Source organism: Vombatus ursinus, unplaced genomic scaffold (assembly GCF_900497805.2).
Source record: "Vombatus ursinus unplaced genomic scaffold, bare-nosed wombat genome assembly UNPS02014832.1, whole genome shotgun sequence".
Classification (NCBI taxonomy): domain Eukaryota; kingdom Metazoa; phylum Chordata; class Mammalia; order Diprotodontia; family Vombatidae; genus Vombatus; species Vombatus ursinus.
The window spans coordinates 44,297,347-44,321,949 of record NW_020954610.1 but is presented as its reverse complement, the minus strand read 5'-3'; the positions used below and the strand labels follow the sequence as shown (position 1 = coordinate 44,321,949).

Sequence of the window (24,603 nt, the reverse complement as noted above, 5' to 3'; positions counted from 1 at the left end):
TAAAGCAACAGTGGACTTTAGAGGTTATGTAATCCAAGAACGTCATTTTATAAAAGAGGAAACTGAGGCACATAGGGGATAGATAACTTGCCCAAGGCAGGCAGTTCATCAAAAGCAGAGCCAGCATTGGGAACATAGACCCTTTGACTCCAAATTCAGAACCCTTTCCATTGTTTTTTTCAATTTTATAGAATTATGGAATCATAGAAACAGAAAGAACCTCAGAGGTCATCTATCCCACCCTCCTACCCAGGTCAAGAATTGCCCATGCATCAACCCTGACAGATGGTCATCCACACTGAGCGTAAACATCTTTAGTCGTGGTGTTGTGGTTTCATGATGTTGTGGTGGAACTGTCTCAAAGAATTCTGAGTCAGACCACCTCTAATCCAAGTACAGGCATAGAGATTGACACCTCTCATGAAGTGGGCTAAGTTCCAAGAGGAACCAGCCACTTTAGTGAAAGCAAGATAGATTTTTATAGGGTAAAGATGCAATTGCATAACAGAAATTATGGCTATTAAAAAGGCAGGAGGGGTTTGTTAAAGGTTTTGATAATAGGGGAGGGGTTCCAGCCTCAGTGGAACTGTGCATGCGATTACCCACAATGCATACAGAAAAACCTATTGGGTGGGGTGGCATGTATATATGATAATAACATTATAATAAGCCTCTCTACGTCATAAGTTCACCTAAAGGATAGCTTTTGCTATTACTGCAGGTGCCTACTTAAGGAGAGTCCCTCCTATTGTTTTGGGATCTATATCCTGCTTGCTCATCCTGGTGGTGGCTACTTTCTGACTGGCTGAGTATCGTGGTCCTGGCTGAGACCAGACGAATGTGGTTGTGGTTGAGTGCATGGACATTCCTGCTGTTTCTGTGGGAAATATGAAGAATGGGTCTGGGAGCAGAGGCTAGCTAGAGGCAGTGGCTGGGATCGCATAACACGGACACACCTGCTGTTTCTGTGAGAAATATGAGTTCATGGACACACCTGTTGTTCTAGTGAGCAGTGCAGCACAGATGAAGAAGTTAGGATATTGAGTTGAGGATGAGGGGGCAGTGGTTAGGTGGGGGCAATGGGCCTGCTATTCAGTGGGGCCTATAAAGAAGTTAGAATATTGGGGCTGGGGGCAGCTTTATTAAGATTCCATCAATGGAATTAAAATAATAAGGCAGTCTGTTCTACTATCTTATCCCTGTTCTAGTTACCTGAAAAGTTTTTAATATTGAGACAAAAATCTGCCTTCTTGTAACTCCTATAAGTAGTTTCTGAAGTAACTTTTCAATATGACAAGCCTTCACATTTAGGAAGTCAGTGGTCTTATCTCTCCTTGTCTTCAAAGACCCTAAGCATCCCCTTGCCCCCAATTCCTTTATCTTTCCTTCATAGGACATGACTTCCTAATCCTTTGCATTCTGGGTCACCCTCCTCTGGATCACTCTATTTTGCCTTTTAAGATAATCACTCAGGGCAAAGTATAATGGGACTGTGTTTCATGACTGAGACATACTTTGATTCCTGAGGGCTGACTATGTTAGTTTTAACAGTTTTACTATCATTATTATTTAAATAAGATACTGCATCGTTTGAGTATGTTGAACTTTTGGTCAAATGGAACATCAAAAACTTTATTTACATTAATTACTACCAAAACAGGCCTCTTCCATCTCATATATCCATCGTAAGTCTTGGTAGGCAGTAGAAAGATCCAGATTAGTAATAGAAATGGAATCTTATTTAGGGAAATTTCAGCGGTGGATTTAGTAGTTGATAGTAATGTGAATCCAATGAGTTACCTATAATTCATGGAAGGTTCCCTGGAAAGACTGCAAAGAGATCCTAGTCAAGACCCTTGGTGCAGAGTAATTGAGATGAAAAGATCAGAATATAGTTTTAGGCATAGGTGAATAAGACAAAGACTCAGCTCCTGGGTTGTTGTTGAGTCATTTCAGTCCTGTCCAACTCTTCATAACCTCATTTGGGGTTTTCCTGGCAAAGATACTGGAGCAGTTTGCCATTTCCTTCTCCAACTCATTCTACAGATGAGGAAACTGAGGCAGACAAGGTTAAGTGATGTGCCCAGGATTACACAGCTAGTAAGAGTCTGAGGCCAGATTTGAACTCACAAAGATGAGTCTTCCTGACTCCAGGCCTTGCACTCTATCCACTGGGTCACCTAGCTGCCCCCTAGCTCCTAGGACTGAGGCACAAAGAAGCAACTTTGTCTCAATAGAAAAAGCAAGAAGCCACTATTGTAGAATTAGAATACAAGGTCAAAATGGGCCCAGCAATAAAGGAAACTTGAGAAATAAATTGTTAATTGATTGTTAGGTCGATTGAACCATCTTTATGTCTTATTGGCCAAGGGAATATTTATAGAGTCCAGATAGCAGTTAAGTGGCCCTATCTGTATACATATAGAGCCGGTCTTTTGTTTTATATAAATGCAGGCAACAATTGACACTTATTTCTGCTAAATTCTATTTTGTATTAGTTTTAGTCTAGTGTTCCAGCTTGTCAATGTAATTTCAAATACTGAGTCTACCATTAATTATATTAAATATTCCTCAGCTTTGTGCCAATTTGATAATCATGTCTTTTCTGACTTCATCCAAGTCTTTGATACAAGTATTGAATGGATCAGGACCAAGTATAAAGCCTTATGACATTACCCTAATCACTTGCCAAGTTGACGCATCTTTTTCTGAGTGCCAGTGCTCAGTGAGGTGCAGAGGCACCAAATAATATTCTCCACCAGGCAACACTATCTTATCCACAAGGTTGTCATGACCAAATAAAATTGTTATACATTTTGCTGAAGCTAAGATAGACTATCATATTTCCTTCAACTATCAACTTTTCAAAAAAAATTAATTGAGTTTGGCATTCCCTCTTTTTAGTGAGTCCATGCTGGTTCCTAGAGACCTTTGCATTGCTTACCAAATCCTTGCAAAACATTTAATAATCTGTTTCTTGGTTTCTTTAAATGCCAAGAAAGCAAATAATTTTGAAATCTCTTTCTGTACTTCATATAAATGTCAGGAATCAACGTCAAGAATCTAAAACTATAATTTGCAGAATGCACTGGGCTTTTAAAAATAAGTTAGTATAGCATTTTCTTATTTCAGGTTTTTGATTAATAATGCAACAGTATTGATTTTGACTATTTTTCATTGCATGCATACAGTATAAAGGCTATGATTTGGATTTACTAGATCTTTGTGGGAAGCTAGCCATGATCTATAAAAGTGTTTCTATTAGAAAACATATTCAGAATTCCAAAGGATTGTCTCACAAACACATTTTTGGAGTATGGACTGTTTACAAGTTGAAGACAGCCTTTAGTTAGTCAACCAGCATTTATGATGCGCTTCCCCTGTAACAGGGGCTATGCCAAGTGCTGGGGATACAAAGGCAAGCAAAAAGAAAGTCCCCTGCCCTCAAGGAGCTTATGTTCTAATTGGGGGAGGGAGGCAACACATAAAAAGAGTGCTGAAAAGTAGGGGGAGGAGAAGGAGCTATCCATGTTGGGACCATTGTGACATAATTGGAGAATCAGGGATGACTGGTGTGAGACCCTTCCCCAAAGTGTAGGGTCTAGGAAGAGCTCTCCAACGGGAGAAGGGCCCCACAGCAGCAGAGTCAAGGAGCGGCTGAGGCATAGTGGCTGAGTACTCGCTCAAATATATTTATTTTGTTCTTTTTCAGATGTCAGTGTGTGGCAGGATACACAGGGCCACTCTGCGAAGTGGATATCAATGAATGTGATTCCAACCCATGCAAAAACCAGGCCACCTGTGTGGATGGGCTGAACACCTACATCTGTAAATGTCGGCCAGGCTTCTCAGGCAGCAGGTGTGAAACAGGTACAGAGGAACAAAGAGTCAGTGTTGTTGTTCAGTCGTGTCTGTCCGACTCTTTGTGACCCTGTGGACCAACTGTCCATGGGATTTTCTCGGCAGAGACACTGAAGGGGTTTGCTATTTCCTTCTCCAGCTCATTTGACAGATGAGGAAACTGAGGCAGACAAGGTTAAGTGACTTGCCCAGGATTGCACAGCTAGTAAGTGTCTGAAATCAAATTTGAACTCCAGCGTTTCCTACTCCAGGCCAGCACTTTATCCACAGTACCACCTAGCAGGGGTCAATAGGAAGTGTTTAACTCAGAATTTATAGACTCACAAATTAAGCTTGGATTAAAATGATTTTCCAAAAGCAGATCTCAGGCACAGCACAAACCAAATAAAAGAACGGTGGGCCAAGTAATTTTCTTCTGGTTTACATTCCTCAGGCTGGTTCATTTCCGTCCAAATCCTATGAGCTTAGGCCTCATGGTTAGAGCAGTGATTCTTAAACAGAACACACCCAGTCTGACCAAGTATCTTCCAGAAGGGAAAGTGGTCGAGCCCAAACTGATGATGTATCTTTGGGTTTTAGAAAGTAGAAATTTTTCCAGAGATGTATAAATCTGCACACACACACACACACACACTCCAAAGTCAATGCCAAGAGAAGATTCTTTAGGACACTGGCAATAGTAGAGAACCACCTCGGGTGAGCCTCACCTTCCATAAGGAAATTCCAGCCTCACCTCCTACCATCATATACCTGGAGACCTCAGACAGAACCAGACTTTGAGCTTAGGCCTGGAAAATTGCAATACATCTCTTGATGTCACAGTTGGGCTTGCCCCAAAACACTGGTTTGAATTTTCTCTTTTTAAATAGAAAATGCTTTTCATTTTTGGTGTTTGTTTATTGTCTGTCTGGTTTAGCTTGAGCTTCTGAATTGTTTGGTTGGCTTTGAGGATGACGAGGCAGCTAGGTAGTACCGTGGGTTGAGTATGGGATCTGGAGTCAGGAGTCCTCCTGAGGGTTCAAATCTGACCTCAGACACTTACTAGCTGGGTGACCCTGGGCAAGTCTCTTAACCCTGTTTGCCTCAGTTTCCTCTTCTGTAAAATGGGGATAATAATTGCACCCCCTGCCCAGGGCTGTGTTGAAGATCAAATGAGATAATAATTGTAAAATGGTTCACACAGTGCCTGATACATATAAGCACTATATGTTGTTGTTTGGTCGTTTTTCACTCGTGACCCCACTTAGGGTTTTCTTGGCAGAGATATGGGAGTGGTTTACCATTTCCTTCTCCAGCTCATTTTACAAATGAGGAAACTGAGGCAAACAGGATTAAGTGACTTGCCCAGGATCATCCAGCTCGTAAGTGTGTGAGACCAGATTTGAACTCAGAAAAAATGAGTTTTCCTGACACCAGGCCTGGCACCCTATCCACTGTACCACCTAGCTGCCCAAGCACTATATAAATATTAGCTATTTATTGTCATCATTATTGTTATTATTATTAGCAACTCCCAAAGACCATAAATCACAGAGACAGCATAGACCTGAACTGGTAGAGGGAGTTCCCTGACGTAGGAATTTCCTACACAGTGAAATCAGAGATGTGTTCCCTATCCTTATAGAAGAGATGGCAGAGATGGAAAGTGACCTTAGAGTGGGAGGCTCTAGCATCTAGGGGTACCCTGAAAGGCTTCCGGCAAAACAGGCCCTTAAGTCTTGAAAGAAGCCAGGGATTCTAAGAGGCAGCAATGAGGAGAAACAGCATTCCAGCTACAAGGGAACAGACGGGACAAAGACCAAAGATGAAATGTAAAGTAAGCAAGTTGTCCAGGATAGATGATTCACAGAGTTATGTGGAGAGGAGTAAATTATAAAAAGACTTGAAATGTAGGAAGCGATTGGGCCACGAAGAGCTTTAAATGCTAAACTCCATTATTTACCAAAATCCAATCCCTTCCTATTTCCTCTCCAGTCAAATATTATCTCTTTATTTGTTTTTTTAAAACCCTCACAATCTACTCCCAATTTACTGTTCCAGTTTCATTAACCACTACTCCACTTCTCACAGTCTATGCTCCAGCTAGGCTGGGTTGCTATTCCTCACACCCAACATTCCATCTCTGCACCTTTGTACTGGCTGTCTCCCATCCCTGGAATGGATTCCCCCTCTCAAAATCCCTTATTTCCTTTAAAATTCTGCTCAGGCACCACTTTCTACATCAAACCTTTCCCACTTCCCACAGCTGCTAGTGACACCCCCCCAAAATTTTTTTTTCTCCTATCCTTATATTTAGTAGAATGCTGGTAAATGTTTAACAACTGACTCTCTAGATAGAAATAATAAATCACCCACTGCTTTTGTAGCATTTGCTAATTTCCCAGGTACAGATGCTCACCCTGAAAATTCAACAGTCAGCTTGCAAGCCAGTTTGAGCTTGCTCTAACACATCCCTCTTTATAATTGTTTTGTATATATCTTATGTATAATTATTTATGTGCAGGTTGTCTCCTCCAACAGAAAGTAAGCCTGAGGCATTTTTGTCTCGTCCTCCCAGAGCCTAGCACAGTAGTGCCAAATAGTTGGTGCCTAATAGATGCTTGTTGGTTGATTAAGATATGCATTACTAGACAAACACATAGAAACAAAAAGAAAAGCAATGAGATATAAAGGAACGAATGTGAGATATTCAATTAATATTTGGTAGTTCTGTGACTGTATAAGCCATTTAATTTCCCTAAGTCTGTTTCCTTTTTTGCAAACTGGGATTCTACCTATAATAACTACTTCACAGAGTTACTTTGAGGACCAAATGATATATAAAGCATTTGGCAAACCCTGAAGTACTGTGTAAATGACAACCTATTTTATATAATTATTATTATTATAATATATTGTATTATAATAATTATATAATATTATATTATTATACTATAGTGTGTTATAATAAATCTATAATGTTATTATGGGATTATTATAATATATTGTATTATAATATTTGTATAGTATCTTTATATATTATTATTACATAATAATACATTGGATGGTCAATTCTTTCAATTCTGTCACTGACACATACTGGTTTGTGATCCAGAGGAAATCTCTTAACCTCTTATGCACCAGGAAGCTCTCTAAGATTCTAAGTTTCAGAGAAGGTGTCATTCTACATTGGTAGAGAGAGTTCCCTATAAGGCAAGTAGTGGAGAGAAAACATGGATGGAGAGAAAAGCTTTCGGAGGAAATGTGAAGGGGTTTTTTTTGTTGTTGTTGAAAGGCTTACAGTTTCCCTTATCACTTTCTCCAGTCTCCCTTTCTTTCACTTTCTTCTAAAGCCCTCACCTTTATCTGATTATCATCTTTGTTACTTACCTGAACAAGTCCTTATCAAGAATGGGAATTACCCTCTTTACTTTTAGAAAGTCTTCTTGGTTTTAGATTGATTCCTTATCTAGCCTGTCATTTTCTGGAATAGCCATTCAATAACTATTTACTGAATGCCTATAGAGTTCATGGCCCTATTCCAGGAATTTGTCCCTGGACTCAAAAAGTTTAGAATCTTACGTGGGTTCTCGAATTTTATATGGGTTCTAGTCTTAGTTTTGTCCCTAATTTGCTATGTGACTTTGGAATTGGTACTTATATTCTGAGTTCCACTTATCATATTTGTGAAACAGGATGATAACTGCCCTAATATCTCAGAGTTGTCAAGGGAATAGACTGAGTTAATAAATGTTAAAGTGTTTTTTAAAATATAAAACATATATAAATATTATATTATACATGTGAATAATATATAAATACCACATTGGTATTTACATAGTATAATAAGACTCATTATTATTTATGATATGAATAATATATGAACACAGCAAGGCCCAGCCTTCCATGCTGGCCTTGGATTCATGTCCCGACTCAAGTATTGCATGTTTGACCCTGGATAAGTAATTGAACATAATTTAAACTCTCAATGCCCTAGACAACTCTTTAAGTTTATAAATTTATAAATTTATAAATTCATAAATTTAAGTCTATAAACTTTTTAAGTTTATAAATTGCAGATGAGTTAATGAAGGAAGAAATGTTATGCCAAATTAATGAAGGAAGTTCTCATTATGCAAAGCCTAAATTTGTCTCCGCAATTTTCACATATCACTCCTAGTTCTGTTCTCTGGGACCAAGAAGAAACAGCCGAATGTTAAGTTTTTCCAAACTGGACTTATTTAATTTTATTTGGGGGCATATTGCTCCCATTGGTTGAGCAATGTCTTTGCCCATATCTAGAGCTAAATGTTTTTCATATTTGTTGCAGAACAGTCTGCTGGTTTTAACCTGGATTTTGAAGTTTCTGGGATCTATGGTTATGTCATGCTTGATGGTGTACTCCCACCTCTTAATGCCATTACATGCACATTCTGGATGAATTCTTCTGATGTTAACAACTATGGAACTCCAATCTCATATGCACTTGAGGATGGAAGTGACAATACTTTCCTTCTCACTGATTATAATGGGTAAGCAGAACCAGCGATAAATAGATTCAATGTTTGTTGTTGTTGTTTTATGTGGAAATCCCTATCTGCTCACTTACAATAGTGAGACCAAGAGTTGAGGTTCAAACTAACTGATGGTAGGGATGTTGGATGGAAAAGAGGAGAAGCCTGCTATTCTATTCTCCTTTCTTGCCTGGCTGGGGCTTTGGCACTGATGTCCATTATTGGTCTTCCAAATTCTAATTCAAATGCCATTTCCTTCAGGAAGCCCTTATTGAATCCCACTTTAGACCACTCCAATCATAATGACCTTTCACCCCTCAAACCCTTTGGAACACTTTTCATCTTTCTAATGCATTATTATGTAGTATTTTGTACCTGAGTTATTTGTGTATGTTCCATATCTCCCTCCTAGACTGTAAGGTCCATTAGATCAGAAACTATATTATCAAATTTGAATCTTCTTTAGCGCCTAGCACAAGTGTTCTGTACAAGTGCTTGGGACTCAGGGGTGGGGAACCTGTGGCCTTGAGAGTACATGTAGCCCTCTAGGTCCTCAAGTGCAGCCCTTTGACTGACTCCAAACTTTAGGATTGGTTCTGTGAAGTTTGGATTTAGTCAAAGGGTGCACTTGAGGACCTAGAGAGCCACGTGTACCCCAAAGGCCGCAGAATCTCCTCCACTCCCACCCTGGTTGGTGGTACTACATAAATTGAATTGAATTGAATTGATTTTAATTGAACAGTTTATTTGAACAACTAACCTCCCATACTGTCCTGGTTTGTATTCCCTATATTATCCTAAAGATAGGATAACCACACACCCCCCCCTTCCAGGGAGCAAAGAATTTGTGACAAGATTCCTATCACCCAAATAGGGGAAGTCAGCTCAATAGAACTGGGCCAAGGCAGCATGGTGTAATGTAGAGTGGATCAAGAGCTGGGTTCAGAGTCAAAAAGAACTGGGTTCAATTTGATTCTAACAGGTAGGGGTTTTGTGTTCCTAGACAAGTCACCTGATCTATTGGTGCATGATGTAACTCTCTATGACTACAGGTTTCAAAGGAAGTGCTGGTCTGCATTGGCAGAGGCAGTGTCCTCATTGCGAGTTGCCTATAAAGGGAGCAGTAGAGAAAAAACTTGTGTATGATGGGAAATCGGGTGACATCTTTTGTCCAATGGCTTTCAGTGTCCATTGTTGCTTTCTCGAGCCTCCTCTTCTTTCATTTTCTTCTAAATCTCTCACCTTTATCTGACTGTCCTTTTTGTTACCTGCTTGAATAAATTAATTTTGAGAAACAAGAACTGCAATCTGCTATTTACCTTTATAAAGGTCTTCCTTATTAATAAATTGATACTGGATCAATCCTATCACTTCTCTGGCAATAATCATTCAATAATTATTTACAGAGTGCCCACAAAGTGCATGGCCCTATACAGAACTCAAAGTGCTTAGAATCAAATATGGAAAATAAGTCAGTTCCACCATCAGGGAAGTGGCTCCATATAGGTGCCCTTAGGTCTACTCTTGATTCTCTGTATAAGTATCATAATGGATTGATTACCTGGGGTGACTTCCTTCACCTCCAGATAGACCACTTTATCTCAGCATATTCTAAGACTATCTCCTTCCATGCAAGAGAATGTGAACACTCTGAGAGCAGAGACTACTTTGTCTGTGGATCTCCAGGATCAAACACAGTGCATGGCACATTTTGTTGTTGTTCAGGTGTTTTCAGTTGCATCTGACTCTCTCTGTGACCCCATTTGAGGTTTTCTTGGCAAAGATACTGGAGTGATTTGCCATTTCCTTCTCCAGCTCATTTTACATATGAGGAAACTGAGGCAAGCAGGGTTAAGTGACTTGCCCAGGATCAAGTGTTTGAGGCTGGATTTGAAGTCTGTTCCCAGACCCTGCACTCTATCTACTGTGCCACCTAGCTGCCTTGTATGGCACATAGTAGGTACTTAATAAATGTTTGTTAAATGAATAAATGTGAGACTTGTTATTACAAATTAATATGATCTGAGGCAAAATATAATTAGAAACAAATCTGATGCTGCAACATTCAAGCAAGTTGGGGGAAAATCATATTTTTTATTTAGCAACCTGTTCCCACTGAAACCTTCAGCATCTCTTTGTTTATATAACTTTATAGCCCTTTTCCTAGTCTAATTTACCTAATTGTTATTATATATGTCATTTTGTTGCTGCTAGACTCTAAGCTCATTAAGGACAGGAACCATGAGTTATTGAATTTTGTATTTCCACAGTGCTTAAGACAGAAGCCAACACATAGTAGATGATCAGTGTATATTTGCTAAATTAAGTTGTGCAGAAGGAAGCGTACTGATGAACATAACACCTACCTGACATTTTTTTTTTCTCCTGCAGCTGGGTTCTTTATGTGAATGGGAAGGAGAGGATAACAGACTGCCCCTCAGTCAATGATGGCATTTGGCATCACATCTCAGTCACTTGGACAAGTACTGATGGATCCTGGAAAGTATATATTGATGGAAAATTATCCGATGGTGGCACTGGCCTATCTGTTGGTTCAGCTATCCGTGGTATGTCTTAGAACAAATGATTTTGTGTCTGTAGTATCTATAGAACATAGAGTCCTTGGATGCCCTTTGATTTAGATTTTTTTTTAATTGACCACATTTTTTGACAACTTTAATGCACATGGCCTCATTTATTTATCCAGGCTCATCCAAAATGCTTGTTTACTGCCATCATTTTCTAGGTGAACTAGCTGGCACAGTTCAGTCCATTAAGTGACCTGGAAAATGTCTTACACTATGTAAACACATAAAAAACTATCTTCCTAGGTCATCAACTTTGTTCTCTGTACCCATTGGGTTCATAAAGATAAGGTGGTAATATAGAACTCAGTTGGTTCAAGAATATTCACTTGGAAAACTGAAAAATATGATGTCATTTATTTGGGACCATGAGCTATGCTGAATATAATTTATACAGTAATCTATCTAGATAATAAACATCAATAAGCATTTATCAAGTACCTAGTTAAAGGAGCAGGCCCTGTAATAGGCATAGGGGACACAAATACATGAACAGTCCCTGTCCTCAGGGAGCTTACATTCTGTCAAGAGAGAACATCCTATTGAGAGACTAACACATTTTATGGCTCAAAGCAAGATCATTTTCTCTATTAAAGAAATTATTAATATGCCTGCTAATTTAGAGTACACCCTCATATGCATATATATGACATTCACTATTTCTTTTTGAGTCCCAGTAAGTTTAAAAGTAGAACTTATTTGAAGAATCATAAAATCTCAGGCAAATGGCCCAAGAATCTTTCCAATTTTAAAAAGGAAATACCTGAATTCAACAGAGGCCTTTAACTGGGTAATGGAAGGATCCCAAGAAAGGCCATCTTATCTTACTGGGGTTTTAGATCAATCAATTAGCAATATTTATTTGCAACTCCTATGAATTGAAATAAAAGAAGATGAAATTGAAGGACAAAAGAAATAGTTATAGATGGACACTAATGCCAAAAAACATGAACATATATTCAATCAACTCTTTCTGGACTGACATTCATAATAGTATAAACACGTTGTTGGGTGAATAGGGGAAAGAATGATGTGCAGAAGAGGGTTTTGAAGGGATAGTAGACAATGAAGCCTTCAGGGGCAGCTCAGAAAAGGTTTTCCAGAGGCCAAGATTAGAAACTGTAAAGAACCAGCTATTAGGCAGAGAGGAGCATGAAGGGCACTGCAGCTTGGTGTGGGAGGCACATGCAATGTGTGACTATTGAAGAATGAGACAAATGTCACAAGCCAGCATGACTATGTTTTGGTCACACTGCATAGAGAGGTCATCTTACAAAATCATAGTGCCACAACATATACTAAAAGGCAAGTTTGCAGCCTCCCATTCTGTCCTGGTCCATTTATAAATATATTTATCAGAACCTCAAATAAAAATGAGGACTTTTTCTATTAAGATTATATTTTTGGTAGATATATGTATACACAGACATATGTGTACATACATTTCTATAAATTTTGAATTTCTTTTCCATTTAGTATTTAAAGATATCTGTATATTCATATATATGAGCATATGTATCTATAAATTTTGAATTTCTTTTCCAATAATACATACATATCTGTATATATGTATCTATAAATTTTCAACTTCTTTTCCATCTAATTAGTGTTTGCAGAGATAATGGAAAGAATAGGTTTCTACAAAACTCAGCAAATTCCCCTATTCACTTAGGAGGAAGCACTGACACATAATAAGTACCTAAGAGAAAGTAGATAACCTAATTGAAGTATTTCTTAATAAGATAATCTTCCTTTATTAATATATCTATATATTTTTTCTTTTTCTCCATTATCAAGTAGCCATAAAGTCAGTACTAATGTCCAAAATTATGGGTATTTTATTAAATATTTTACAAATAAAATTGTATTTATCAATAAAATATAACTTATTTTACTCAAAAGATTCTATGGTATCATTTATATGTAAAGGCATAGAAGGGTAGTAATCTGTGTCAATGAGGATTGTGCCTGTGGAATTATTTAAGTAAAAAAAAAACAAACAGATATCATTTACATAGATTATGCTGTCATTGAATTAACATTCAAGGAATATTTCCTAAGCCTATCAAAACAATTCAAAGACTATACAGAAACATTTTTCCCCTTCTCTCTTTTTCTCACCTTAGGAGGTGGTTCACTAGTTCTTGGGCAAGAGCAAGACAAAAGGGGAGAAGGATTCAACCCAGCAGAGTCATTTGTGGGCTCTATAAGCCAGCTCAACATTTGGGACTATGTCCTGGCTCCAGATCAGGTGCATTTCATTTTCACCATATGGTAGGAATATGATACAACAGAGGAAAAAAGTCATGGAAATTTCCATTGCTTAAGTCCCAATGCCTTACATTGGTTATGAAGCAGAATTCATCTTTAAATTCATGTTCATGTTCTGGCCAGCTGGGTGATCACAGAATAATTTCATCCAGAAGTATTTATAAGGTCAAATCTCATTTTTGGTTTCATGAAAGTATTACTGATTGCGCTGTATCCGATAACTGTATATAGCCAGAATGACAGAACTGGAAAGAGATTTGGAGATTACCTGGTCTAAATTCTCATCGAGGCAGTGTGGTAGGGTAGGAAAAGTCCTGTAAGAAGTGTACTATATTTTAATCCAACAGTCCAGGGTTTGAATTCCTGTTGGGCCTTTTATTACCTTATTCTTCATCTGTTAAATGCTAGATGATTTCCAAGGTTCCTTCCAGTTCTAAATCTAATTGAATCAGTGATTTTGTTTTTAATCTCATCTCCAGCAATTATTAGCTGTTTGACTTTTAGCAAGTTAACTAGACACTCTAATTCTCAGGAAGGAAGGACAAAAGGAAGGAAGGAAGGAAGGAAAAAAGAAAAAAGGAAGAAAGAAAGATGGAGGAAAGGAAGGGAAGAAGAAAGGAAAGAAAGAAGAAAGGAAGAAAGATGAGGGAAAAAAAGGAAGAGAAAGAAGGGAAGGAGGAAAGAAGGAAGGAAGGATAATTATATTTGTATTACTTCCCACATAGGCTTATCATGTGGAAAATGCTTTGTAAGCCTTAAAGGACTATATGAAAATGAGCTTTACTGCTAATGACTCCCCAAGAGGTTAAGTGATTAAGCCAAGATTGCAAAGCTAATTAATGGCAGAGTCTGGCCTAAAACACTGATCTACTAACTCTCAATTCATTACTCATTCCATTGCTGCTGACGTTTCCTACAAATATCTATACTGTGGTCTCTGCTATATTGTTAATGTTACTGATTAGCTATAGCCATTGGCCATACTATACATATAAAGTAGAAAAAAAAAGGTATCCTTAAAATGGAAGGCATTAACAGAAGGTGGTTCTTGAGCTGAGTCTTGATGGAAACCAGGGATCCCAAGAGAAAGAAGTGAGGAGGGAGAAAATTCCAGGTATAGGGGGCAGCCAAGACAAAGGCATGTAGATAGGAGGTAGAGCATCTGGTGTGAGAAATAAGAAGTGTGACCAGTATGGGTGGATAGCAGAGTATATGAAGGGTAGTGAAATACAAGGGGGTGATAGGAAGGAGAAAGATAGTGGAGCACTTTAAATGACAAAGAAAGGAGTTGATATTGATCCCAAGGTAACAGGGAGGCTCTGGAGTTTACTGAGCAGAAGGGGAACATAGTCAGACCTGCACTCTAGCACAACCACTTTGGTGGCGATGCGAAGGATAAACTGGAGTGGGCAGAGACTTAAGGCAGGGACACCCATTGGCAGGCTATTGGAATAGTATAGGCAAGAGGTTATAAGGACCTGAACTAGTGTGGTGGTTTCGTGTGTGAGTAGGGGGGAAATGTATACACAAGATGTTGTGGAGATGGAAATGGTGAGATTTGGCAACTGACTGGATGTGTTGGGTAAGGTAGAGTGAGAAATCAAGGATGTCACTGAGATTGTGAAACCGGATTACTAGGATTGTATTCCCCTCAACAGTAATGGAGCATTCACAATTGGGGTAGAATTTTGGGAGGGAAGAAAAGTTCTTTTTTAGATATGTTTGCTTTGAAATGCCTCTAGGACATCCAGTTCAAAATATTCTCAAGCAATTGATAATGCAGAATTGTGTCTAGGGATACATACACATACATTCATACATAGTGCATACATAGATATTTCATGTGCATAAAGATGATCATTGAACCCATGGTTGCTGAGAAGTTTATCAAGTAACTAAGCATATACAAAAAAAAGACAAAAGGGTCCAAGACAGAACCCATGGTTAACCCATGGTTAGAGGACATGGTAGGGTTGATGATCCAGCAAAGAATATAGAGGAGTGGTCAGATAGGAAGAAGTGGGACCAAGAAAGAACAGTGTCATTAAAAACTCAGAGGAGAGACAGTATCCAGGAGGAGGTCATCAGTAGTATCAAATGCAACAGAGAGGTCAATGAGGATGAGGATTGAAAATAGGTCTTTAGATTTCGCAAACAAGAAATCATTGGTTACTTTGGAAAAAATAGTTTCAGTCAAGTGGTGATTCGGGAATCCAGATTTTGAAGAGCTTCGAAGACAGTGAGAGGAGAGAACATGGGGGCACAAAATTTAAATTGCTTTTTCAAAGAGTTTAGTTGAGAAGAGGAGGAGAACTAACAGGAACTTCCTTAGGACTAAGGAAGGTTTTTTAAGGATGCAGAAGACACAAAGGGAAGAAACCTGTATATAGAGAGAAGTTGAAGATTAGAGAATGGGAATTAAATTAGGGCTGCTGAGGATGGTAGCATGAGAACAGGATCAAAGGTCCATGTAGAAGGTTGGCTTTGATGAAAAGAGCCACCTCTTCATCAGAGATTGGGAGTAAAGAAGGAGATAGTGGAAGATAATGTCAGGGAGGTATAAATGAAAAGAGAAGAAAAGGGAGCTCAGGGCAAATGGGCCTTGTTTTTCTTGATAAATTATGAGGAGAGGTCCTCAGCTAAGAGGGTGGGGAACAGGGTGCTGTGGCAGCTAAGGAGAAAATTTAGAACAACCGTTGTGATTAGGATAGAGAATCAATTAGGGAGTTTAAGAATTCCCTTTCTGCAGTGATGACCTATTTGAGATTAAATAAAATAAATTTATTTTGGACTCAAACAGCATGATTGTATGACCTCCTCCAGGAAAAAAATATAGAGTTTTATAGTTGGGCTTAAATAATCAGCTTCAAAAAGTAAATGTTGAAAGCTAAAAAATAAATTAAGTAATTAAAAAATAATCAACTTCATAATTATAAGATGGAGAGGGGAAATGATTATAGAATAATTGCAAAAAGATCTGGGATTTTAGGAGGCTCAAGCTAAATTTCAGTCAACAATGCAAGATGGTAGCCAAAAATCTAATGCTGTCTTAGATTGCATTAAGAGGAATATAGTGCCCATAGCATAGGAGATAGTATTCACACTATACTCTTCTCTGCTAAAAGTATATCTGGAATATTTTATTCAGTTCTGGTCACAATGTTTTAGGAAGGAAGTTGCCAAACTGTGGGATTTCCAGAAAAGGGGAAATAAGACAGTGGAAGTTTTGAAGGCCAAAATATATGAGGATAGTTGAAGGAACTAGGGTTGGTTACCCTGGAGAAGAAAAGACTTCTCCAAAGGCAGAGAGAACATAAATATCTTCAGACATCTGAAGGATGTTTACATGGAAGAGAGATTAAACTTGTTTTTGTAGAATTCAGAATATCCTTTGTTCTACCCTAGTTCTATCTACCTAGGAGCAATGCATGGAAGTTATAAAGGGGTCATTTAAATTTTATATAAAGAAAAAATTCCTAATAATTAGTTATTGAAAATGGAATCGGGTGCCTTGGTGGGTATTGGGTTCCCCTCACTGGAAGTCTTCAGACAAATGGCTTATGACCACTTGTTGCATGTGTTTTAGAAAGAATTCTTGTATAGGTATAGGTTAGCCTCTGATATTCCTTCCAACTTTGAAATTCTATAAATCCTGCCATTCCTTTAGCTGGCAGTCAAAAGATCCGTATTTTAGTACTAGCTCTATCATTCATCATTGAATTGTAAAATTGCAGAACTTAAGGGGACCTTAGCAATCATCTTTACAAATGAGGAAACTGAAGAGAATCGATTGGCCATATGACCACAGATAAATTACTTCCTCCTTCTGGATCTCAGCCTTCTCATTTGAGGCAGCTAGGGACATAAAGACCTAAACAATGGACTTAGAATGAGGAAGAATTGGATTCAAATCTTGCCCTAGCTGTGTGATCCTAACAAGTCACTTAACCATGCACAGCCTCAGTTTTCTTATTTGTAAAATAGGGATGATAATAATAGCCCTTATTCTTACAGGGTTGTTGTATGGATCAAATGAAATAATATATGTAAAGCAGTTAGTGAAAAATAAAGATCTATATAATTATTAGGTGTTATTTGTAAAATGAGAAATTGTATTTGATGATCTTTAAACTTCCTTCCACTTTGAAATTCTGTGATTTTTTTTTTATTTTTAGGCAAATGAGTTAAGTGACTTGCCCAGGGTCACACAGCTAGTAAGTGTCAAGTGTTTGGTCTGAGGCCGGATTTGAACTCAGGTCCTTCTGACTTCAGGGCCAGTGCTCTATCCACTGTGCCACCTAGCTGCCCCAAAACTTGTTTTTGTTTTGTTTTTAGGCAGTTGGGGTTAAGTGACTTGCTCAGAGACACACAACTATTATGTGTTAAGTATTTGGTCTAAGGTCAGATTTGAACTCAGGTCCTCCTGACTTCAGGGCTGGTGCTCTATCCACTGCACCACCTAGTTGCCTGTGATATTTTTGACACTCAGAAACTATAATAAAGATAACCCACAGCCTACAACTGCAAGGATCATATATTTTCACCAATGTGTTTCCAACCTTGGGCACAGTTGTGACAAGGCAGAGTTTATCTTTGCCTCCCCTATCTCAGTCTTTTTCTTCCTTCAGTGATACTCTTTAGTTTCCTCTTTCTAGCTACTAGTATATTTCACCTTTGTCCTGTTATCAATATCTGTTCTCATTTTTTTTTAAGTCCATTCATACTATAGAGTAAATGACTGATATGAATTAATGAGTCACCCCTCCCAGGAACATTTGAATTTTGGCCTTGAATACACCCTTAAAACAAGAATTAAATTTCTGATTGTGGAATTTTAATCAGCAGAGTCTGGAGGAGGAGGAGGCACGTAGGGCCAACTATCCTTCTTGGGCATCATGTGAATGTTACCTATATCTCCATCTATTTATAATGCCAATCCTGTGAACATGTCCATGAGTTTTCAATAAGACAAGTTCTTATCTTCCATATTTGGGTTTGAATGAACAAAATAGAGCATATTTAAATGTATCTATTGAACTTTCAGGTGAAGTCTTTGGCTACCTCTTGTCCAGAAGGACTCAGTAAAGGAAATGTGTTGGCCTGGCCGGACTTCCTATCAGGAGTTGTTGGAAAAGTGAAGATTGATTCCAAGAGTATATTCTGTTCTGGTTAGAATTTCTTTTGTATGTTTTAGTTTAAAGTGATCTTAAAATATACTGGTTACATTCTTGAGAGAATTACTTAGATAAATGAATTTTATTCAGTTTTATTTGAATTGAATTTTAATCAACAATTTCCTCCCAACAAACTCTTTGCCAGAACTGCTGACTAATAGCTGAAATTCCTGTTATGCTATTTTTGTTTGTGTCTGTGTGTGTGTCCATCCTTTGATGGGAGGTCTAATGAACAATTAAATGGCAACATAAAGGAGAATGAAAAGAGAGGAAAAAGAAAAGCAAAAGATCTGAATAATCAACTAGATAATCAGAATCTGAACAATCAAATGTTTTCTTCACAAAATTGAATGTTTAAGTAGTATCTCCTTCAACAGCCTGGAATGAATTATATTGACAATGAGATAATTATTTCTCCATTCCTAAAATTTCCAGAGGCTGTATAAAAATTTAAGTCTTCCTATACTGAATAGCTAAATGAATTCAAATGGCTTATTGCTTCAAATAGAGGATTGTGCTAGTAATTTGATTTTTTTATCTTTTATTTCTTTAAAATTCAAGATTGTATTTCTCAAACTGTATTGTTAAAACTGTTTTCTCCTTCAAAGTCTTGTTAAAACAAAATAATCTGAAACCTTTGTCAAAGCAAAATAGCTTCAACTTTGCTCCTCTCCTCCATTTAGGAAAGCCAAGGAACTTAGCATATTCATAAAAGCAGAATGTGTTTAGTGTTCAAATATACATGCGTAATTAACATTCCATATGTTGGACTCATCCTGCAACCATGTTTCTCAAAACTGTCTGCTCCCATGTATTCTATCTCCAGATTGTCCATCGTTAGACGGATATGTACCTCATCTGCGGACCTTAACAACAGATTTAAAACCAGGCTCTAAAGTCAATCTTTTCTGTGATGCGGGTTTCCAGATAGTCGGGGATGCTATTCAGTACTGTCTGAATCAGGGACAATGGACTCAACCACTGCCGCACTGTGAAAGTGAGCTCTCTTTGTCAATGATGTTGTTAGGACACATGAAAAAGAGAGGTACCTCCTCAGCCCTTTTCAAGGAAGTGATTTGTTAATAATTCTATAACCTTGGACAAATCATTTCTCCTTATGAGACCTCAGCTTCCTCATCCATAAAATGAGAATGTTCGATTAGATTGCTCACATCCCATTCAGATTCTGTGGTTCCTGTAGCCTAATGATATGGGGAATAGAAGAAAGAAGTGGAAATAGCTAGGAATGAAGAGGGAACTAGCAAACATAGCTAGGACTCATGTATGTGATGATTGTAATGATTTATAAAACTAGGTATTGGCAGAACCAGGGACTGGAACTCATGTTTTTTAACGTGGGGACCAGTGCTCTTTTTACTAAATGTCTATTATTAAATATACTAAATACTAAAAATTTAACTATATCCAAACCCCTACTCTCATGCACAAAATGCATTCAAAATTCTATAAATCATGAAATTTCATGAAAAATCAAAGAAAACCTGAACAGAAAATATGGACAGGTCATGTTAAAATGGTATTTAAGCCTTGTGATTTATTTTCATTTAGGCTACTTTCTGAATTTCAATAGCCTCAAAATCCAAAATCAATCATTCTTTTAGGTCCTGGGTATGTGGGAACCCGTGCTTTTTCCAATGTGTGCATTATGTAAAAGAGTTATTCTTTGAACTTTCTTAAAACCCATTTTGATCATATTGGTTTCACTCATTGTGTAGTTATGTTCTCGGCTATGTTGTAGGAATTGGCTGCGGAGTGCCACCACCTTTGGAGAATGGCTTTTATTCTGCCGAGGACTTTTATGCAGGCAGCACAGTCACCTACCAGTGTAACAATGGCTATTATCTGCTGGGCGATTCAAGGATGTTCTGTACAGATAATGGAAGCTGGAATGGCATCTCACCTTCATGCCTTGGTAAAAAATTAATCTGACAGTTTTGACTCAAGCTGAAAATACTGCACTTTGCTTGGTGTAAATCAAAGATGACAGATTTAGAGCTGGAAGGAACACCCTCATTTTATAGATAAGGAACCTGAGACTTGGAGAGAATAAGAGGTCTGGTCACGTCATACATATAAAAATGAAAGAGTAAGGATTTGAACGCAGGTCCTTTGACCCCAAGTCAGGACTCTTTCACTAGACCATGTTCCCTCAACTCAACTTTTGAAATGATCTCAAATGTATTTGTGACCAGCTCTGTTGGAATCGGTGATCTTTAATGATCACCTAATATTCCAAATACTACATTGTCTCAGCCTAATTGAGCAAATCCTTAATGATCTCTGTGCCTTCATTTATCCTTCTCTACAATGGGAATATAACAGTTGTATTTATATGACCAATACAGTATATTTGTAAAATATTTGCAGTTTTCAATAATCCATCCTTCACACTGATGTGGAGTGATTTTCCTAAAGTGATGTGGCTTCCTATTACCTTTAGGATCAAATATAAACTCCTATTTGGGGGACTTAAAAGTGTTTGTAACACTGACCTCATGCTACCTTTCCAACCTTATTTTACATCACTTCCCTTGAAGCACTTGAGTCCCATCAAATAGTTTTCCTTGTTCTTCCTCACCCGGAACACTCTGATTTTCAGATTCTCTCTGCCTCTGCACTGTTTGTTTCCTTGCCAGGAATGACCTCATTCCTCACCCCTACCTCTTGGGATCCCTGTTTTCCTTTAAATCCCAATTCCAATGATATCTTCAAGAGATATTTCCCAGTTCCCGCAGCTACTAGGGTCTTCTCCCTGAAAGTTACCTTGAGCAACTCCTCCCCAGAGATATTGCCGGTTACACTTGTATATGCCTTGTATGAGTTTCAGAGATACTTATGTCATGTTCATGTTGTGAGAATATAAACTCCTTGAGGGCAGGGACTGTTGAACTTTGTTTATGTGCCCAGAACTTCATAAATACCTGTTGAAGGATAGAAATCTTAGATTTCAAAGCTCAAGATAACTGGATTAAATAATCATTAAGAATTGGGAGTTACAATGAGCAGGGAGAAAAGAGAGGGAGGGGGAGAATTTGGAACTCAACATTTTAATAAATGAATGTTAAAATTGTTTTACATGTAATTAGAAAAAATAAAATATTTCTTCAAAAATAATTGGGAATTATAGATATAGTTTTCATTTGGAAGGAAAAGGACAAAAACAGACTTTTAGGATCACCTGCAGATTTGTTGATAGCATCCAATTCTAAAAAAGACTGTTTAGATAAAATGCTGTGCTTGGGTTTTAGATGTCGATGAATGTGCAGTTGGATCAGATTGTGATAAGCATGCTTCCTGTCTTAATACAAATGGGTCCTATATATGTACATGCATCCCACCCTACACAGGAGATGGAAAAAAATGTGCAGGTAATAAGCATTTGCACCACTAGCTGTAACGATCCTGATAAAATTTCCCCTTTTTGTTAACATATATACATGTTTATGGATATACATACATATAAACATATATGTATATATTTGAAATTAATTTTATTTGAAGATTGAGTATATTTGAAATATATTAACATTTTAACCCCGTTCTTATGTTTTGTTTTATGTAATTGATGCTTCCATGAAAATTTAAGTGAATTAAATATTTTTTAAATCTAATCACATTTTACCTCTAACATTATAATTTTAAGAATCTCTTGCCTTCATTTATGACTGACCTTCAATTGATAATGGCTCTAAACATTTCCTATAAGCCATTAGTTAATGATCAATAAATATATGTTTTCCCAGAGAGGAGTTTACTTTTCAAAGGAACTCTAATTCTAAGCTGAATTCTTTTATGGGTGGGTGGGTGTTATATAAATAATTACACCCTAATTTATCTGTTTTGTATATTTGGAGTTTCTTGCATTGATTTTTTTTAAATGAAGCATATCTGTATATGTGGGGATGGGGAAGGAGGAATGGGAAGAATCTTGAGTGTATGTTGTTTATCTAGTGTCATATTTGCTGATAAACGGTACATTCGATAATTACATAGGACCACTTTGCACCTTCTTATATGTTCAGTGCTTGTGTGCTTCTCTCATTGACTCTACTAGAAACTAGTTGTATTGAGAAAATCAATTATGGTTCACTCTCTGTCCCCCATTATATGAAAAAGAAGGAAAAGTAGAGCTTTCTATTTCTTTATTTTTAGTGTTTTTTCTAGGAATGAAGATAATTACTTTTTTTTTAAAAAGCATATTGGAAGCTCTGACGGGATGTTATAAAGAAGCAATAATTGACACTTTTTTTGTTTGTGGCATTTAAGAAAAACAACTTAACATTCCATTTTAAAATATGTTTTAACCAAATGGATTTTGTGCCCTAAAATATTTACTTAATACCCTAGTTCTCAGAAGCAAATGTTAACTTAATATCAAGTCACCTTTCACCAACATTATATCATTGCAATTTGGGGACTTTGGTCCTACCAAATCAGTTTCATTAAAGAAAGCAGAGTTGCAAAAAGTTTCGCCTTTTCAAACATGTTTATTTTATTTATTGAATTATTTGAAATAGCAAATTAATTATTAGATATCTATTTAATTTTAGATAGAATTAGTATAAATATTAGTAATGAAAATGCATAGCTTTGCACCATCATGTTTTATAAGATAAGCAAAATATTCCTTTATAGAATCAGAATGATTTTATAGCCTTAAAATCTGGTCTACTTTCTAATAGCTTCTTTCTGTAACTAACAGTTGTTTAGATAAAATGCTGTGTGTGGGTTTTACTTGTGGATGAATGTGCAATTGGATCAGATTGTGATTAGCATGCTCAAGATTCTCAGACTGCATGAAGTATCCTCACAAAACTGATGGGTTTTCTTTTTTTCCTATTTTCAAAACCACTTTTCATTATACATATACGTACATATATATCTATTTAACCAGCCATTTTTTCTTTCAAGAACCCATAAAATGTCAGGATCCTGGCAAAACAGACAATGGTCATTCTTCTGGTAATATTTATACTGTTGGTGGAGAAGTTATTTTCTCTTGTGAAGAAGGCTATCAACTGATAGGAGTGTCCAAAATTACGTGTTTGGAGTCAGGAAAATGGAGTCACCAAATACCATTTTGTGAAGGTATATCTTAGTTAAATTCTTTGTGTTTACTGGATGCTATACTGGCAGTGATTTAAAGATAATGTTAGATCTTTAAATGTTTCATCAGCATGTTTTGTATTTGATACTACTGCTGCTATCACTGTTGTTCTTAGTGGGTTCCTGCATTGCAGCTTAATAGATATGTTATCTAGGCCAAGTCATTTCAGCTCTGTGGGTCTCAGTTTACTCATCTGTAAAATGGAAATAGCAGTACTCTTACTACTGGCCTAACTCACAGGGCTGTTATGAAAGATATGCTTTTTAATTTGTAAAGTGTCCTTTTAAATTTGTTATTCTGTATGCAAATTTGTTTTAATTCCCAAATACAACGATGAATTCTCAATCTCATCAATGAGGGATCTGGCTCTATAGGTATAGATCTCAACACGCCCATTCCTTCTAATTCTATTCTATTCTTGTCCACAGCTTCACATTATTCCTCCACAGAGAATCTCCCTTATTCTCTAGAGGCCTTCCCTTAGGCCTTTCTGTATATTCCTGGTACATTCAAAATGTACACAAATATAATGGTTTAAAAAATTCTATTACCCCCAAATATCTAAGAAATGTGTTTTTTTAAATCTATCTTTAAATGATTTTGGCCAGCTAAACAAATACAGTATTTTTTGTTTCCATTTCCTGGAAGCCGTTTCCTGTGGTGGGCCTGTTGTTCCAGAGAACTGTGGTATTGAGGGATCAACATTTACCTATGGTAATAAAGTGATTTACAGGTAGGAGTCTGATTGTGATGAAAACAATTTGCAAGAACTTTTTATAATGTGCTGATGAGGTAGTAATCATTGAATAGAAAGGGAATGTGTAGTTCCAAAGGTGAGATAGAATAACAAAGAATTAAGTGAATTGCATATTCAGTTTTTAAAAATAATTAAACTACCAATAAATCACATAGGATACAACCAGTGGAAGATTATTTGGAGTCAGTAATTATGTCTATAAAAATGACTTCCTACAGTTTTTATGTATTTGTGTATTTTCTAATGTTCTTGAAGGATACTAGCAAAGTGGAATTGGAAAAAATAAGAAAGAAAGAAAAAGAGAAAGGAAAGAAGGATGGAAAAGAAAGAAAGA

General features: G+C 37.2%; 1 protein-coding gene across 1 annotated transcript in view; it reads left to right on the top strand.

The window, feature by feature from the left end:
- Positions 1-24,603, top strand: part of SVEP1 (sushi, von Willebrand factor type A, EGF and pentraxin domain containing 1) — a 318,257-nt gene that overhangs the window by 216,119 nt on the left and 77,535 nt on the right. The window contains exons 25-34 of the mRNA XM_027839092.1: positions 3,713-3,870; positions 8,171-8,372; positions 10,746-10,921; positions 13,066-13,190; positions 18,255-18,378; positions 19,211-19,381; positions 20,144-20,317; positions 21,654-21,773; positions 23,317-23,493; positions 24,161-24,245. Of these exons, the coding sequence (XP_027694893.1) occupies positions 3,713-3,870; positions 8,171-8,372; positions 10,746-10,921; positions 13,066-13,190; positions 18,255-18,378; positions 19,211-19,381; positions 20,144-20,317; positions 21,654-21,773; positions 23,317-23,493; positions 24,161-24,245 (1,512 nt within the window). The remainder of the gene's footprint in view (positions 1-3,712; positions 3,871-8,170; positions 8,373-10,745; positions 10,922-13,065; positions 13,191-18,254; positions 18,379-19,210; positions 19,382-20,143; positions 20,318-21,653; positions 21,774-23,316; positions 23,494-24,160; positions 24,246-24,603) is intronic.